Source organism: Carassius carassius, chromosome 27, assembly GCF_963082965.1.
Source record: "Carassius carassius chromosome 27, fCarCar2.1, whole genome shotgun sequence".
Classification (NCBI taxonomy): domain Eukaryota; kingdom Metazoa; phylum Chordata; class Actinopteri; order Cypriniformes; family Cyprinidae; genus Carassius; species Carassius carassius.
The window spans coordinates 6,310,125-6,327,419 of NC_081781.1; the positions used below are offsets into that span (position 1 = coordinate 6,310,125).

Genomic DNA, 17,295 nt, shown 5'->3' on the forward strand with positions numbered 1-17,295 from the left:
GTTTAGTTTTAATTGCCCTTTCCCTATTCCCTAAGCTATTTTTAAATATTTAAATAAAGATTGTTTTATCACTTACTTGTTCTCGTGTTGCTTGGCCATTGGGTCGGGTTTGGGGACCTCCTCGAGGTGGAAGTTGAGAAGGGGTGTGGCTTAGTTAAAGCATAGCCAGCCCCTGGGTGTGACAGATTTGGCGTAGTCGGCAGGGTTTCCACCTCGAGTTGAGTAACCAAGGTCGTCCAATGACCGACAACGCGGGGCTTTCAGCCCAACCCCGTGCCATGCCCGTTTTTATGGGGAGCCCCTGGATTCAAAAATATGGGGGGACAGAATCCGAGGTACGATTGTCTGAATGGAAGGCTCAACTAGAGTACTTGGCCGACCTACAGGGCCTTAGTGCAGCCCAGCGGCTTCAATTTGTGTTAAACTCCCTGGATGGAGAAGCGCGGCGAGAGGTGCATGCCGCCCCCGAAGCCGTTAGAGCCAACGCCCAAACCGTGTTCCAGTTCCTCACTGAACAGTATGGTGACCACACCCCCGTAGCTGTCCTTCGCTCCCAGTTCTTCAATTGTAAGCAGGGCCCCCGCCAACCGATTAGAGCTTTCGCCCTGAGGTTGCGAGAGCAATTCGCCCGACTACAGACCCGTCGGGACCACGGGTTGGGAGATGGAGAGACTCTATTGCGGGACCAGTTTCTTCTGGGGTTGAAGGAGGGTCCGGTGAGACAGAGCCTACGTATCCAGTTTCGAAGGGACCCGGGTCTTACGTTCGAAGATCTGAAGAAAGAGGCACTGGCCCTGGAAGGTGATGAGACTGAGGTGAGTGGTTCCCCAGTGTGTGCGGTTGTCAGTGAAGTAGCACCAGCACAACCCGGAGGCCCTGACTGGAAGCAAGCACTGAAGGCTGAACTTTTGAAAGATGTCCGCGATCAGATGTCTGAACTGTCTAAAGCCCTCGTAGGAGAATTGCGCCAAGGACGGGCGCGGGAGGAACCACGGCCGGCGCCCCGAGACCGAGTGTACTCAGAGGGAGGCCGAGAGCCGTTCAGGCGCCCGAACCACTTTAACCGGCCCCGTTTCGAATGGGACGAGCAAGGGCGACCCATCTGCAACCGCTGTGGCAAACCAGGTCACTATAGCCGCCAGTGTGGGCCCCGCAGGGCGTCAGAAGGGGGTTTTTAGGTCGGCCGGCCACTGTGGGTCGTGTGGCCGGGACCCCTCGAGAAGACCCTGGAAGAGGATATGGCTCTAGGAGCCAGATGATTGGGCGTAGCCCCGTGGCGAAGGTGAGAGTGTGCGGCAAGGAGATTCAATGCCTGGTAGACACAGGCTCCCAAGTGACGTTGTTTGCTGAGAGTTTATCCGAAGAAGTGTTTGGGAAACAAGGGGCACCAGGGGCGGAGGCCCCCTGGCTTACTCTGAAGGGCGCAAACGGCCTCGACATCCCATATATTGGCTACCGATTGACGGACCTAGAGGTTCACGGAGTGATGGTCCCCCAGAAAGGTGTGATTATCGTGCAAGACCATTGTCTGGGTGCACATCGAGCCCTGTTGGGCATGAATGTCCTCGCTGATTGCTGGGAAGAGCTATTTCGGGCTAGGCCCGTATCGAAGATACCACCTGCAGAGAGGCCCAAGTGGGAGTGTGTGGTAGCTGACTGTCGAAGGGTGCAAATGAGCCAAGTCCGCAGGGAACAGGAAGAGGTAGGAAGAGTGATGTGTCGTTTTGCTTTGTCTGTCCCCGCAAAAAGTGAGGCTGTTGTGTGGGCGCGAGTACCGCCCCGAAGAGCGGGCCCAGAAGAGTGGGTGCTGGTGGAGCCCCATGTGGATTGTCCACAAGTGGAAGTGGCACGAGGACTATCGACGGTCCGGCGGGGGAGAGTCCCCGTGAGGATACGGAATGTACATCCATACGCGGTGCAACTACATCGGCACCAACGATTAGCCCGTCTGACAACGGTTACATCCCACCAAGTAAGGGAAGAGAGGGATATTAGTTTTCGTCAGGTGTGCCCCACTGTCATCGAGGTGGCCCTGACACAAGTAGACACCCCATGGGGTGGTATGGAGAGGAGTGTGCCGAGCCACCTGGCGGGTGAGTCGTTACAAGGGGAGGATTTAGAGCAGGCACAGACACAGAAGTTACAGGCCCTCCTTCGGAGATGGCAGCATGTGTTCGCCACCCACGATGAAGACTACGGATGCACCCAGGTGGTACAACATCATATACCTACCGGGGATGCAGGGCCCAGCCGGGAGAGGTATCGCCCAATTCCGCCCACTTTGTATACCGAGGTACGTACACTCCTGCAAGGCATGCTGAAGCAAGGAGTTGTTAGGGAAAGCAGCAGCCCGTGGGCGGCCCCCATAGTGCTGGTGCAAAAGAAGACGGGGGCTTGGAGATTCTGCGTGGACTACCGTAAGCTGAACCTCGTGACTAAGAAAGACGCTTTCCCTTTGCCACGGATCGAAGATTCGCTTGCCAGCCTCACGCAGTCGGCATGGTACTCTACCCTAGATTTGGCCAGTGGCTACTGGCAGGTGCAGGTGGCCGAAGCAGACCGGGAGAAGACTGCCTTTACAACCCCGTTTGGACTATTTGAATGGGACCGGATGCCTTTCGGGCTCTGTAACGCTCCGGCCACCTTCCAGCGGCTGATGCAGCGGTGCTTGGGAGGTCAGTTAATGGAGTCAGTATTAGTTTACCTGGATGATGTGATTGTCTACTCCCCAGATTTTGATTCACACCTGAGGCACCTCGAGGAAGTCTTTCGGGCCATGGAGAAGTACGGATTGAAACTACAGCCCAATAAGTGTCACTTACTACGGAGAGAAGTCAACTTTCTGGGCCACGTGGTCAGTGCGGCTGGAGTGTCCGTAGATCCTGGAAAGGTATCGGCCGTGAAGGACTGGAAGGCCCCGAGGACAGTGAGGCAAGTGCGATCCTTTTTAGGATTTGTGGGATACTATAGGCGTTTCATAAAGGACTTTTCAAAAATTGCTAAACCCCTTAATCAGTTGCTGGTTGGCACAGGTCGTAACCGGGGCCGGGGGTCGCCCAACGTAGACTGGGATGCAAATTGTGAGTCGGCGTTCCAGACATTGAAGCAGGAGCTGCTACAGGCCCCTATCTTGGCATACGCAGATTTCACAAAACCATTCCTTTTGTATACAGATGCCAGCAATCTCGGGCTGGGAGCGGTGTTGGCTCAACGGCAGGACGGAGTTGAGAGGGTCATCGCGTACGCCAGCCGGAGCCTCCACCCAGCCGAGAGGAACGATGCGAACTATAGTTCTTTCAAATTGGAGCTGCTGGCGTTGAAGTGGGCCCTAAGTGAGAAATTTAAAGACTACCTCTGGGGTGCCAAGGTGACGATCATTACAGACAATAACCCATTAGTACACTTACAGACGGCGAAGCTGGGAGCCGTGGAGCAGCGGTGGGTGGCCCAACTGGCCAACTTTGACTATCAACTACAGTACCGACCAGGGCGTGAACACATGAACGCGGACGTCCTCTCAAGGCTGCCCGAAGCGGAAAGCCCCGGAGGGGCCAGCCCGGAGGAGGGCTATATGGTAGGAGCAGTGGAGGCACCAGGCAGCAGACAAGAGGCCGTGCCTGAGAACTGGGGATGGGATCCCCGTCGGTGGAGGGAGAGACAGGCCAGGGATCAAGATGTGCGGCTGGTAAGAGAATGGCTGGAACAGGGCCGACGGCTGACGCCAGCGGAGAGGTTAGCCCAGACGGATACTGGGAGGAGGCTGCTGGGGCAATGGGACAGGCTGGAGCTGAGAGATGGCGTTTTGTGCAGAAGGGTCAGTGACCCGAAGTTGGGCGAAGAAGTACGCCAGATCGTGGTACCCGCAGATGAGGTAACGGCTTTAGTTTCGGCGTACCACAACCAGTTGGGGCATCAGGGACAGGAGAGGACCGTGTCCCTGCTTAGGAGATTCTTCTTTTGGCCCGGGCTAGAGGCATCGGTGCACGCCCTAATTCAAGCTTGCCCGAGATGCATATTGTTTAAGTCCAGACGGGAGGTCCGAGCGCCAATGGTACCCATCCATGCGAAGGCCCCCCTTCATATCATGGCTATGGACTTCTTGACACTGGGCCGACCACGAGATCGCTACCAGAACATCTTGGTAATAACGGATTTGTTCACAAAGTACGCTTGGGCTATCCCCACCCTCGACCAGACTGCAACCACCACCGCTACAGTTTTATGGCGGGCCGTCTTCCAGACGTTCGGATGCCCGGAGTTTCTGCACTCCGATCAAGGAGCCAACTTTGAGTCCAGGGTAATTAGAGAACTATGCCAGTTGTACGGTTGCACGAAAACTCACACCACTTCGTATCATCCTCAGGGGAACGGCGGCTGTGAGAGATTCAATCAGACCCTATTGGGGCTGCTGGGGACCTTGGACCAACAACGGCAGGACGATTGGGTGAGTGCCTTGCCAAACCTCCTACAGGCCTATAACAACAGTATACATAGTACTACGGGTTACGCTCCCACTTACCTGATGTTTGGCAGACACATACGAATGCCTACTGACCTGGTCCTAGGAGTGATAGCCGACCAAGAGGAAGCAAGTGTAACGGAGTGGGTGGGGCGCCATCACCAGCGCTTGCATTTCGCCTACGAGCAGGTGTCGAAAAGGATACAGACGGCAGGAGAGAAAAGTAAGCGGTTGTATGATCGGACTGCTAGAGAAGCCCCTCTACTGCCAGGAGAGAGGGTGTTGGTGAGAGATAATCGGCGGCAGGGGAAGGGGAAACTGAGTGACCGTTGGGAGGCCACCCCTTATGTAGTCTGCCGGCAGCAGAGGCCGGGGCAGCCGGTCTATACCATCCGGCCAGAAGGGAAGTCAGGCCCCGACCGTGTGGTGCACCGGAACATGATTCGCCCATGCCCTAACTACCCTGAAGCCGTGGAAGAAGTCCCCACGGAACCTGTACCAGCGGCCCCCTGGATTGAAGGTTGGGCTGTGGTACCAGGGAGACCCGTGGTGGCACCACCCCCGATCGCCCCGAGAGAACCAGAAGCAGCCCCTGAACAAGCTGAGCCCGATTCACCAGTGAGACGATCCCAGCGAGAGAACCGAGGCCGACCCCCTGCCCGCTATGGGGAGTGGACAGCCCGAGGACGTTCTAGGGACTAGAACGGATTGGCGGGGGAGGATGTCACAAGGTGACGATCTTTAGGGGCGGAACCAAAATTCGGGAAGTTTGGTTCCGCCCGGAAGTGTTTCCGCCCGGACCGGAAAAACAGAACACCGGAACTTCCGGTAGCGCCGTAAGAAGGAAAATCAGGGAATTCGATGCACCTGTGCCTAGTTAGGGACAGCGGTTGGTGATTGGAGGATACGCTGGACAAGGCAGTACTTAAGGCCAAGTTATTTTACAGTCTGGGAAGCTCTCTTTGGTGTGTGTGAAGCACTGGGTTGTGCCCGTCTTGGTACGCTGCTGGTAGCTGTCTAACTCTCTCTCTCCCTCAGGCTGGAATTGTATGATTGTGAAGACATCGCGAACCTTAAAGGTTGAGAAGTGAACAGATTATACGGCGAACTGAGACGACGTGAAAAAGGGGATTGGAAGTGGCATTGATGTGAGTACTAAGAGCCAGTCGAAAGTGCCCTGTATATTGACCTGGCGTTGTGTAGATCTCTCCAGGAGGAGGAGGGTGGCCCTACCCCTAATATAGTGTGGTGGGAGAGCCGAAGGAATACTTATTGAAGTAGTCGCAACGACGACATCACTAGCTAGGCCGCATATTCCATCGCCAGATCCGAACCAAGCGAAGTGAAGGAAGACGGGTGTCCTTTCCGTACACTGAGTGTGGTGGGTGAGTCTTCGTGCTGTGAAAACCTATAATTTTGACGTGGTGTTGTATATTGCTGTGGGCTGCTGTGTATTGCCGTGTGTCCTGTCAGATAAACCCCCGCCTTCACGCACTTCGGCGTGGGAGGACAAGGAGATTGCTGGTCCTGGCCTAGTTCAGTACAGTATATGTTGTGAGCGTGCTTCAGATCTCCGGAGATAGCACGGTACGCTGTGTCCAGCCCAGAGGTGAAAGCCATCCAAAGCAGAGTAACTGTGTTTTGTGTCTAAGTTGATACCTGTGGAGAGGAAAGGAAAGAGAGTGAGTAACACAAGGAGAAACAGAGGAAACCTGTACTTACAGTGCGCTGTGTTCAGCCCAGAGGTGAGAGCCATTCAAAGCAAACTAACGGTGCTATTGTGCCCAAGTTGATATCTGTGGAGAGAAAAGGAGAGAGAGGGAATAACACGAGGAGGAATAGAGCGAACCTTGTACTTACAGTACGCTGTGTCCAGCCCAGAGGTGAGAGCCATTCAAAGCAAACTAACTGTGCTATTGTGCCCAAGTTGATACCTGTGGAGAGAAAAGGAGAGAGAGTGAATAACACGAGGAGGAATAGAGCGAACCCTGTACTTACAGTACGCTGTGTCCAGCCCAGAGGTGAGAGCCATTCAAAGCAAACTAACTGTGCTATTGGGCCCAAGTTGATACCTGTGGAGAGAAAAGGAGAGAGAGTGGGTAACACGAGGAGAGACTGAGGGAACCTGTACTTACGCCGCTGCCTGTGGAGAAAGAGAAAGCGAGTGAGCACCCAAGGAACGAACTGTGTGAACCAGTACTTACTGTGAGCTGTAATCAGCGAAGAGGTGAGAGCAAAACCAAGCTGAACTAACTGTGCCTGTGTGTCCCAGCCGCTGCCTGTGGAGAAAGAGAAAGCGAGTGAGCACCCAAGGAACGAACTGTGTGAACCAGTACTTACTGTGAGCTGTAATCAGCGAAGAGGTGAGAGCAAAACCAAGCTGAACTAACTGTGCCTGTGTGTCCCAGCCGTTGCCTGTGGAGAAAGAGAAAGAGCGTGAGCACCCAAGGAACGAACTGGGTGAATCAGTACTTACTGTGAGCTGTAATCAGCGAAGAGCTGTTGCCTGTGGAGGAAGAGAAAGAGAGTGGGCACCTCGAGAACGAACTGAGTGAACCAGTACTTACCGTGAGCTGTATTCAGCGAAGAGGAGGAAGAAGGAGGGCGCTACGGATACCTAAGACTCAGGCCGGGGCCCGAGCCCCACGCCCCGGATCCCCGTGGCCCCCTTGCTCCCTGACCTCTTCCCGGCCATAGCCCATCTGGAGGGCCGAGTCAGAGTTTAGTTTTAATTGCCCTTTCCCTATTCCCTAAGCTATTTTTAAATATTTAAATAAAGATTGTTTTATCACTTACTTGTTCTCGTGTTGCTTGGCCATTGGGTCGGGTTTGGGGACCTCCTCGAGGTGGAAGTTGAGAAGGGGTGTGGCTTAGTTAAAGCATAGCCAGCCCCTGGGTGTGACATGAACATTCTGCAAAGTATCTTCTTTGATGAAAGCAAATCACATGAGTTTTTAGCGACATGAGGGTGAATATGATGGCAGAACTTTTATTTATGGATGAACTATCCCTTTAAAGAAGAAAAGTAAGATCAGATCATGTGGATTTACTTCTCGTTTTGGGTATGTTGACAGCTGCTGCCTTTGCTTTTGGAACTGTGAAGCAGAAAGCAAATTTAATTCTGCGATATTCATCGCTATGATTATAAAAATCATTTGAAACAAGTATTTCAGGGTATGTTGATAAAAGGCATAAAAAGGCAGTTGCACATTGTGCTTGTTCTTTTTTTTACCTTTCTTTGCTTTCTCTAGTCTTGTTCTTCTTGCAGCCTCTTTTTCTGATGAGCAAATGTCAGGTGAAAAAAAAAAACCTTCAGTACATTATTCTTCCACAAACAAATGTCTATCTATATTTAATTTTCTGATTTGGTTAAAAAACAATAACTCTGATGTAAAGAGGGCTACAGCACCTTTTCTCTGTTTAAGCAGGGGTTCCCTTCTCTTAGTCTCTGCTTCTGGAGAATGAAAACATATAAAAAAATATAAACTTAGCTTTCAGATCAAAACATGAATAATAACAATTAATCAGATTTGATTAATTTTAAAATTATGCATATATATATAGCATTTTTAATTACATTTATTTAACCATTTTTTAAAGCACATAAATACAATTTATCAATAGATTAGTCTACTACTTCTAGTTTTGCACAGGCTTGTTGAGCTGTACTGCTATAGCAAGCAGTTTGCTGTAGATATTGGCAGTTGCCTTGAGCTAAACCAGATTTAATCAAACAAAGCAATGCATCACATACTCTTGTGCTCAAGGGTGACTCTTTTAGCTGTGAAATGAAAAACATGAACAAAGACTTTAATCAGACCAAACTGCTTTGTTTAGAGAGAGTTGAAAATTGTCTGCAGCAACAGGTCAAAAAAAAAAAAAAAAAAAAAAAAAAAAGTCACTTCATATATTATGAAGCAATATATTATACTGCTCTGCAAATAAGCACATTAAAGCAGAAATACTCCTAATGTCCTAAAGTATTCCTAAGAGAAAAAAAAAATTTAATATATATATATATATATATATATAATTATAATAAAAATAGATTAAAAAGATATACAGATATGCACCAGGGGGCACTATTGTGTTTGTCGAAGCTACTGGATGAAAGGAAAAAATGCAGTTGTTTTACTGATATAAGATCCTTTAGTGATTACTGTATTATAATACGTCAAAGATGATATCATATACTTTTTATTCATTTAAAATTAAGCTTACTAAAATAGACAAACTAAAAGGCCATATTGACCCTAAAATACAAGTTAAATGTTATAGACTTATGTTTATAGAACTGATGTATAAAAATCAGTGGTCTCATGCCTATGATTAAATAATGTCTAAATATGTAGGTCATTATTGGAAAATCTATTTTACTTAAACTATTTAAATGTATTGTTATATTCTAATTATTTTAAAATCACTATATTTGCATGGCCAAACATAATCCATGATACTCAAAGAAAAGATACTTAAAGCTTTTTTTTTCCTATTATTAGCTTCTTGTAATTGTAAATAAACAAATAAAATAAAAATGTAAATAAATAATTATTAGCTGGCAGCTGCAATAAAAGTATTTTATTGAATAAACACACCTCTTTTCTTTACTTTATCAGGTTCCGCTGGAAGAAAAAAGGAGAAAAAGGACAATGAGTGACAATTACTGTACCACTTTAATTTTTAGTTCCACTAGATGGAGACAGTGAGTGAACACGTTTGTCTGCATAATAGTTACAATATAAACCACCAAACATGGCTTTGCTGGGCTCATTAGTGGCCAAGGTTTTGTCTAGCAATTTCAGACACGGTTAGGGAGAGAGAAAAAATGTCATCTTGAAGCACAGCTTGTTTTTGATATTCTGTTCTTTAAGCACGATCAAGTTAAACTGTAAAACAAATAGTATTTAGTAGAAAGCACAATGATATAGGATTAGAGTAAGGAGTAAGTGTCAGCAAGAGCAAATATCTAAGAAAGTCTGTATCTGCTGATACAGAAATGACCAATACGGTCCATAATTCATGCTGTATGCACAAATCTATAGTTCTTTGTGTGTGTGTGTGTGTGTGTGTGTGTGTGTGTGTGTGTGTGTGTGTGTGTTTGTGTGTGTGCATGCATATGATGTCTTCATAAATTTATAGTACATCCACCTTTTCAGTCACTTCTATAACACTGATGCAAATCCGTTTTAGATACACACCATTCACCAATCCATGATTATAATTTTAGCATGCACTTTATAGCATGTGCAAAATACAAAATACCTCTTGGTCAGTTGTTTTTGTATGAAAAGCAATTTGTTAGAATATACCACAAAGATACCGGCATATCTCTGACTAGATCTATGATTTATCCATGACACATGGCCAGTGTGATTTCCTATAGAATGACTCCGTTATGCAGAAAAATTAAAATATGCCCAGGATTTCTTAAATTATATTTTAAAACAACGTGCATGATTTTGATCTTGCAAGTCAATACCAAATACCTTTTTCTTCCTTTGGTTTAGTGTCTTGGGCTTTTTGAGGCTCTTTTTGTACTACTGAATGCATACAAGGACAGGTAGAGGGCTCTTTTTGTTTGTCTGGATACAAACAAATACAAAATAGTGAGTGTCATTATAGATTACAGTGATTAATTTCATTTCTTGCCTGTTTAAGCTATCTCATATGAAACATCGGCTCTGATGTTGTGTTTTGCTGGCACACCCAGACTTACTTGTCAAAACCACAATCAAATCAATTGCAAAAAATCTATTATGACGTACATGAACAAAAAAATGATGAAAGTGTTCAAAAAAGACACAGACTAATAAGAGGTGTATTAGATTAGCCTTGTTTAAATCAATACAGGATGACAAATATCGCATTAGCAGCCAAACACGGAGATAAATGTCTTCTACAGCTTAATATATTGATGTCATTATCTTTAAAAACTATAATGTGCTTATGACATCAGAGGCCGATGCCAGATTTTATGTCCATAAATCAAAATGTTATTACCCAAATTAATTTTTAAAGTGGTGGTAGTAAATCACAGGATACAAATATGACACCTTCATTATAAGTTTGGATAGCATAAATTTGTCAGAATTAATGTGACAATTTTTGATTAAATGCCAGCCCATCAGTAAAGAGATTGGATTATTGTAACAAGATGGAAGCCAGCTAAAAATAAAAACAGGTTGACAACCTCGCCAACAAACGGAGATTAACAGTAATGACATATCTGAGGATACTGGCTGAGAAGCAGAGAAATGTTTTTAGTGGCTGCGAGAATTCCAAGAAGTCTCTTTGAATAATAATTATATAGAAATTCAAAAAGCTGGTTTTGATTGTGTTGCTTACATGCTTGTGGGGAATTACAGGGAGGTGTCATTCAAAATGCCTTTAACCTAAAATACTAATGCCATTTTTGATATCAGTCAACCCTGCAGCCGAGTACACGATTTGTGTTATTAAAACAGCATGCATTCTTTCTATATTAATAAAAAATAAAATAATAAAATTAAATTCAATTAAGCAAAACTATACACACTATAATTGTGTACTGACACTCTTCTCTTTTTAAAAATACAATAAAAATTAAATAAAAGAAAACTTAAATAAAAAATAAAATGTTTCTCTATTTAGAGACAATAGCAGCACTTACATTTTAATGGTGTACTGACCTTTTAAATAAAATAAAATAAATAAAATAAAATAAAATAAAATAATAAAAAATAAACTTTTCTCTATTTGGGGACAAAAGTAGCATTTGCACTGTAATTGTGTACTGACGTTTTAAATAAATTAAAATGAAATAAAAATAAATAAATAAGTTACTCTATTGAGAAACAATAGCAGCACTGTATTTATGTACTGACCTTCTTTTTCAGCCTCTGCCGCAGGTTTCTCTGCTTCTTTTTCTTTCACTTCCTCGGCTGCCGGTGTTTTAAGAAATAAAGCAAACACAATAAAAGGTGAGTGTTACAGTCCAGAAAGAAAATAGAAAGACAAAAGACACAGACATCACACACACACAGACACATCCACACAATGCCAACTTTGATGTTCAGATCTTTTTTGTACTCTGTTTGTGCCTTCTGTGCAGACTGTTCAACCCCATGGGTCAAAATGGATCTCTTCAAGTCCCACATTTTTGCTCTCTCTCCCCTAACAACAGGCTGCTTTCTCTCGGCAGAGATTTATTCTGTTGTGTGAAACATATCTAATGATGTTCTTGATAGAGGAATGACAGAGTATCTGCTGTTTGCCTGCAGGCAGGGCCGAGATTCTAATTTTTCTGGCCTGCTCTCTGCAGTAAATGGAATGGGGTGATGTTATTGCTGTAATTTTCTGCGGCGCACAACATTCTAAAGAACTAAAGTACAAAGTAGTAAAGTCAAAAACAAGTCAAATCTTTTTGAGTTAACCTTGTCAATAAAACAGAACAGCACGCCGAAACCCTGTGATATTTTTGGACATGAAACAGATGGGAAAAGACTCCAGAATATTCCTTGATGATGGAGCCAAAGCAAGCACACAAACTGCAATATAGACATTTTACAACCAGACTTTATTGCTGCCATTTTATTTATTGAATAAAAACTAATTATACACTTTTAATACTCTTCAATAAAATAAAATACACACACACACACACAAACACACACATATTTATATATTTATGATAGCACACACACTGTAAAAAGCTAGCACACAGTAAATGCCCACAAGCTTTACATGCATTTGTAATCTGCTCATTGCAAAAAAAAATAACAGCAGGAGATTGAATGCAAATCAATATGTTGTTTGCAAAATCACTGTAGGTGAAAAACAGACCCTCAAAAAATGTAACTAGAAAAGTATAGTTTGAATGGCACCTTGTCAAAAAGTTTATCAGTTAAAGTTTGCTATGGTTTCTAAATGTGCTCTTGAATGGACAGTATAATGAGCTTTTCTTTCTTTACCAAATGTATTTGAACCTCTCTGTATAAGTATCAGTTCTCTGTATTCATGTGGGACCATGTGTATGTCACTGTGTTCTAGTGTTGTCTCTGCAGGCACAAGCACACCTCATTCTGTTGTTCCCAGACAGAAGCAGCAGCAGTCAGTCCTCTGAACTCATCTGAGCTCTGTGTCTGTGATTCTGCTGTGTCATACACTGTCTCAGAGCGGGATTAGATTTCCATCTCGCAATACACACATGGCTTTATCCCCAATCTCCTCTTCAAATTTTATTCTGATACCCAGTAGGATCCTATGCCCTCAGGAGGAATTCAGTAAAATTCTAGTTCAACAACATATCGATAAATCAAATAACAAGAATAATTGGAAAGGGAGGAATACATCTCACAGGAGAAAATCATATCATAGAGAATCTTTGTGCTTTTTGTGCTTTCATTTCAACATGGCCGAGGTTATATCTTTTTTGCATTATTAATGATTTTGTGGTGTTCAGCCAGATAGGCTGATGCCGGTCAACTTCTAAATGGAGCCATAAGGAAGTCTTTGGAGATTAAGGTTTGAGGCCTGAAGGTCTGCTCAACCCTCACATCCATAGCCACACACACACACACACACACACACATGCCCTCTTCTCCTGCATCCACCTCCATCAGGCTTGTTGTAGATCACCACTCCTCCACAGTCAATAACCTTGGAGCTCATTAGTGTTGGCATAATTTTCTCATTTTAATTCTGGTTCATTTTATATGCTTCATGCAAGTAAACGGTTGCTATGTTTGCTACTGTACCTTTAAGAATCGGTTCTGGTTTTGTTGCTTTTTCTGCAGTTTCCACTTCCTTTGTGCTTGCATCCTTTTCATCTCGCTCCTCTTCTTTCAGGGTTCTTATGTCTTTGAATAAACAAGCAAACATAGTTATAAGGCTTGCCAGATAGTCTTCACAACTTTAAGTAACCAGTAGCAATTTCTTTTCCTTTGACCTGTTATTCTTGAACGCTGCCAAGCGATTTTGGCAGAAGCTAAAAATTTAAATTGTTGGTGGCTAGATTGCATTAGCATTCGACAAAGAAATATAATCAGATTTAATTTACATACAGAACAATTGAATAATTTTCAATTACTCTACCGAGACATGATCATTCAGACTTCATTAGCAATATCAGCGGTGAGTTAGAAGCTGGAACAGGTGGTTTAGTTTTAGGGCAAAGTGAATTAGCAAGTCAGCTAAATTAAGTTAGCAAGGTAAAGTCAAGCTGCCCTATGTTTAACTACCATTAGCTAAAAGCAAAAGGTATAAGCTTTATCCATAAAACTTACCAATAGCTTCATGTGCAGCTGCTACTAAGACAATGATTATGACCACTAATTCTAACTTTTTACTCATTCTAGCCTTAATAACCTATTTTGATCTTCACTCTTTTGAAAGTGCATCTACTTTGGCTTAACCCAGTGTTTCATCAAGAACTTTGATGCCCTTGAATGACCCCTTTGGAGACAAGTGTTTGGTGACAGCTTACTTGAAAGCAGTCTCTCATGGATTCTAACTGTTTCACTGGCAGCTGAGCAGTAATGCACCAGCTACTGTTCTTTGATCAACACAGCATGAATTAGACTTCAATCACAACCTCAAATGGGGTCCTTTCCTACCAGCATATTTGGATATATATAGTAGTGAACTTTGCCTAAACTATTTTTGTTCAATAATATTTTATGTTACCCTGATGAATCAGCAGAAGAATGCATGTCCCAAAACTTTTATTTTAAAAATATATATATATTTAATTACTGGCTATATTATTTTGACACGGACACATTAAAAAGATTCGCAAAAACAAACAAATAAAACTAAACAAAAATTGACTGTCTTTTAGAGTAAAAAACCAAATAATCTTGGTACCTTTCTCAGGTGAAGAGCCATCATCTTCATCAGCCACCACTGTTGACTCATCTCCACCTAGTTCGAAACTAACTACAGGTGTTGTTACTATAATAGCATCATCATCTTCCTCATCCTCACCCCTTATCTGTTCCTCTCCCTCCTCTTTTCCCTCCTGCTTCTCCTTATCTGCAACATCATCAGCTAGCTCAGTTTTCTCAGTAACACCCTCACTTGTTATATCTTTTTCAGAGTAAGCGTCTTTCAGTCCAGCACCAGTCTCATCTTTAAGACTGCCTTCTGTTACCTCACCATGATCCTCAGCTAGATCTTTTGCTATCTTATCATCATGGTCATCATATGGGATATCAATTGCGGCTAAGCCATCTTGTGAGTCAGCTAAATCAGCTACTGCATCATCAGCTTTAGCAGCACTCTCCTCTATGGTTGTTAATAGCTCTGAATCACCATCAGCTTTAAGAAGTATAGGTTCCTCACCAGTTTCTGGCGCTTCAACATCAGTGACTGTAGCACCAGCATCAGCAACAATACCAAGAGCAATGGCGATATCAGCCTCTTCAACCTCATCGTCATCATCTTTCTCCTCACTTTGGTCATCATCAATAATGTCATCTACTTCTTTTTTCTCTTTATCATCAGTAGGAGTATCTTCTTTTTCATCTTCTTCCTCAGGTGGTTCTTTATCTCTCTCAGTTTTGTCCTCTTCCTCCTCATCAGCTGCCTCAGCTTCTTTAGAAGTGATTTGTTCTAGTTCTTCTTTCTCCTCATAAGGTTTAGCAGGGATAGAAGCATCTTCCTTTTCGACAGCAGGAGCAGCAGCAGCAGCTTCCTCTTCCTGCTCAGCATCAGCTTCCTCTTCCTCCTTACCTTTTCCCACAGCTTCTTCTGCTGCTGCTTCCTCCTCTTCATCTTCTGCTTCTTCCTCAGCATCTGCCTTCTCTTCCTCCTTTTCTTCCTCTTCTTTTCCCTCCTCCTCCAAAGCGTCCTTTGCTGCTGCTGCTTCCTTCTTCTCATCCTCCTCCTCAGCATCTGCCTTCTCTTCCTCCTTTTCTTCACCCTCCTCTTCTATTCCCTCCTCATCCACAGCTTCCTTTGCTGCTGCTGCTTCCTCCTCCTCCTCTTCTTCTTCTCCCTCTTCCTCTTCTTCTTCTTCATCCTCTTCTTCCTCCTTTTCGATCTCATCACCATCTTCTTCTTCTTCTTCATCCTCATACTCTTCATCTTCTTCTTTTTCCTCCTCCTCATCTTCTTCAGCAAGCCCCTCATCCTCCTCCTCCTCCTCTTCCTCATACTCCCCTTCCTCTTGTAACATCTCCTTGGCCCGTATCTCTGCAACTATATCATTAGGTTTTCAGAAGCATTAGTGAAGCTGTAAGAATGTATGGGGTTCAAACCAAAAGCCCAACTGTATTTGCCAGAAGCAAAATAATATATGGCTAGACATACACAATACAACGCATAACATATCAGATGTTATATGATGCATCGTATGTGTTTTACTAGTTGAATACTCAGAAGACATGCAAATAGCTACATCTTAAAAAAAAAAGAAAAAGATTTTGCAAATGTTGATGGATAAAGGAATACATTGCTCAGCTTGGTGAGACCTCTTAGTCAATGTCTGTTAAAGTTGGCATTGAAACTGAAATTGCGATCATCTTTTCTTCTATTGTGACATGTGACAGTTTTGAATTCATATTAACAACTGAGGTGATTACGTATTTTTGAACACTAACCCAGAAGTTAGAATCACCCTGGTTCCCTTGCCATTGGCTTTTGGATTATTGCAGAAAATAAGCTCAATGACCAACAAAGTTTATGATTCTTACACATTTTGATAATCTTCACGAATGAACACAACTTTTTGATACAATTGGCAAATGTAAAAAGCCAAATGTAAGCTATAAACAAACTATACCATGGTTTCATGACTTCAGCATCACCACCATTAAGTTTCTGGCTGCTCTTTAAGTCTTTACTTAAAAAACATTGTCTCTATTGAGATGGAATAGTTATTAACACAATGAAGCTGTAAAAGCGGACTAGTGAATGGATGTTATTTTTTTCTGTTAGGCATAATGTTCCTGACAACCTTTGTAGTCACATGCAGTGGTTAACAACTGCCTTTTTCAAGACAAGTAAAAAAAAACATCTTTTTGAGGTATTACTGATGTGTTGTTCTTCTTAGAATAAAAGGTTAAAATTAGTTTGTTGAGCTTGTGTTAACCACAGACCTTATTTCAGGCATTTAACCAAACATCCATTCAGAAATGCCATTGACTTCAGGATGATGGAACCAGAAGGGTTAAAATGCTAACTGGTTTCCAGGTTTTAGCCCACAAAAATACATAAGTAGTTATTTTAAAAAAATGTCCCATTTCCTCTTTCTACACAGGAAGGAAAACAGCAGTCTTAAACCATATCATTGCATCTTTATGAGGTTCTTTGAGCATTGTACAAAAAAATGCATTGCAAAAGGGCAGTTCACAGCAGCTAAAATTACTGTGTGACTGCAGGGCGTATAGCATCTTCTTAGAACAATAATTATGGTTTATCATATTCCTCCAGTGACACTGCCCATACGTCTAAGGAGTGCACAGCTAATTTCCTGGTCTCTTAGGTGTCGCTATGTCAGCAATTATGGACTGTACCTTTAAAGCAAAACTGGGCCACACCAAGTTATGAGTTCCCTTAAGTGTTAATATGACAAATGACAGACAATGTCTTGCCAATACTCAAATACAGACTTTTATTATACATATACGTGAGACTATTTTTATTCACAAACATTTGCAGTGCCGGAAACTGATAATTGTGTTTAGATGCTTTCTGCAAGAGCTTTACCATTTAGAGACAGCTTAGTGATCATTTCATGAAGATGTTAATGAACAAATACATGCAGCTTTATTGAACACTGATTAGCATGTGGAGCATAATTAGGGTGTGTGAAAACAAAGGGAAAAGATTATAAATGGCACTAAATGTAACAACAC

The 17,295-nt window shown here is 43.6% G+C and overlaps 2 protein-coding genes across 15 annotated transcripts in view; one reads left to right on the top strand and one right to left on the bottom strand.

Moving 5' to 3' along the window:
• LOC132106544 (gap junction Cx32.2 protein-like) overlaps window positions 1-17,295 on the top strand; it is a 324,589-nt gene that overhangs the window by 238,206 nt on the left and 69,088 nt on the right. The gene's annotated exons all lie outside the window — the stretch shown is intronic.
• The window catches only part of trdn (triadin), a 44,991-nt gene that overhangs the window by 11,436 nt on the left and 16,260 nt on the right, over window positions 1-17,295 (bottom strand). For 5 of the 14 annotated variants that reach the window (XM_059512313.1, XM_059512308.1, XM_059512306.1 and 2 more), the window contains 10 exons: window positions 14,780-15,637; window positions 14,303-14,374; window positions 13,195-13,296; window positions 11,323-11,379; window positions 9,946-10,041; window positions 9,055-9,081; window positions 8,214-8,240; window positions 7,869-7,913; window positions 7,692-7,736; window positions 7,510-7,554 (listed from right to left, as the gene is read on the bottom strand). In XM_059512313.1, the coding sequence (XP_059368296.1) occupies window positions 7,510-7,554; window positions 7,692-7,736; window positions 7,869-7,913; window positions 8,214-8,240; window positions 9,055-9,081; window positions 9,946-10,041; window positions 11,323-11,379; window positions 13,195-13,296; window positions 14,303-14,374; window positions 14,780-15,637 (1,374 nt within the window). The remainder of the gene's footprint in view (window positions 1-7,509; window positions 7,555-7,691; window positions 7,737-7,868; window positions 7,914-8,213; window positions 8,241-9,054; window positions 9,082-9,945; window positions 10,042-11,322; window positions 11,380-13,194; window positions 13,297-14,302; window positions 14,375-14,779; window positions 15,638-17,295) is intronic. The other 9 variants (XM_059512314.1, XM_059512311.1, XM_059512307.1 and 6 more) reach the window with 9 other exon arrangements.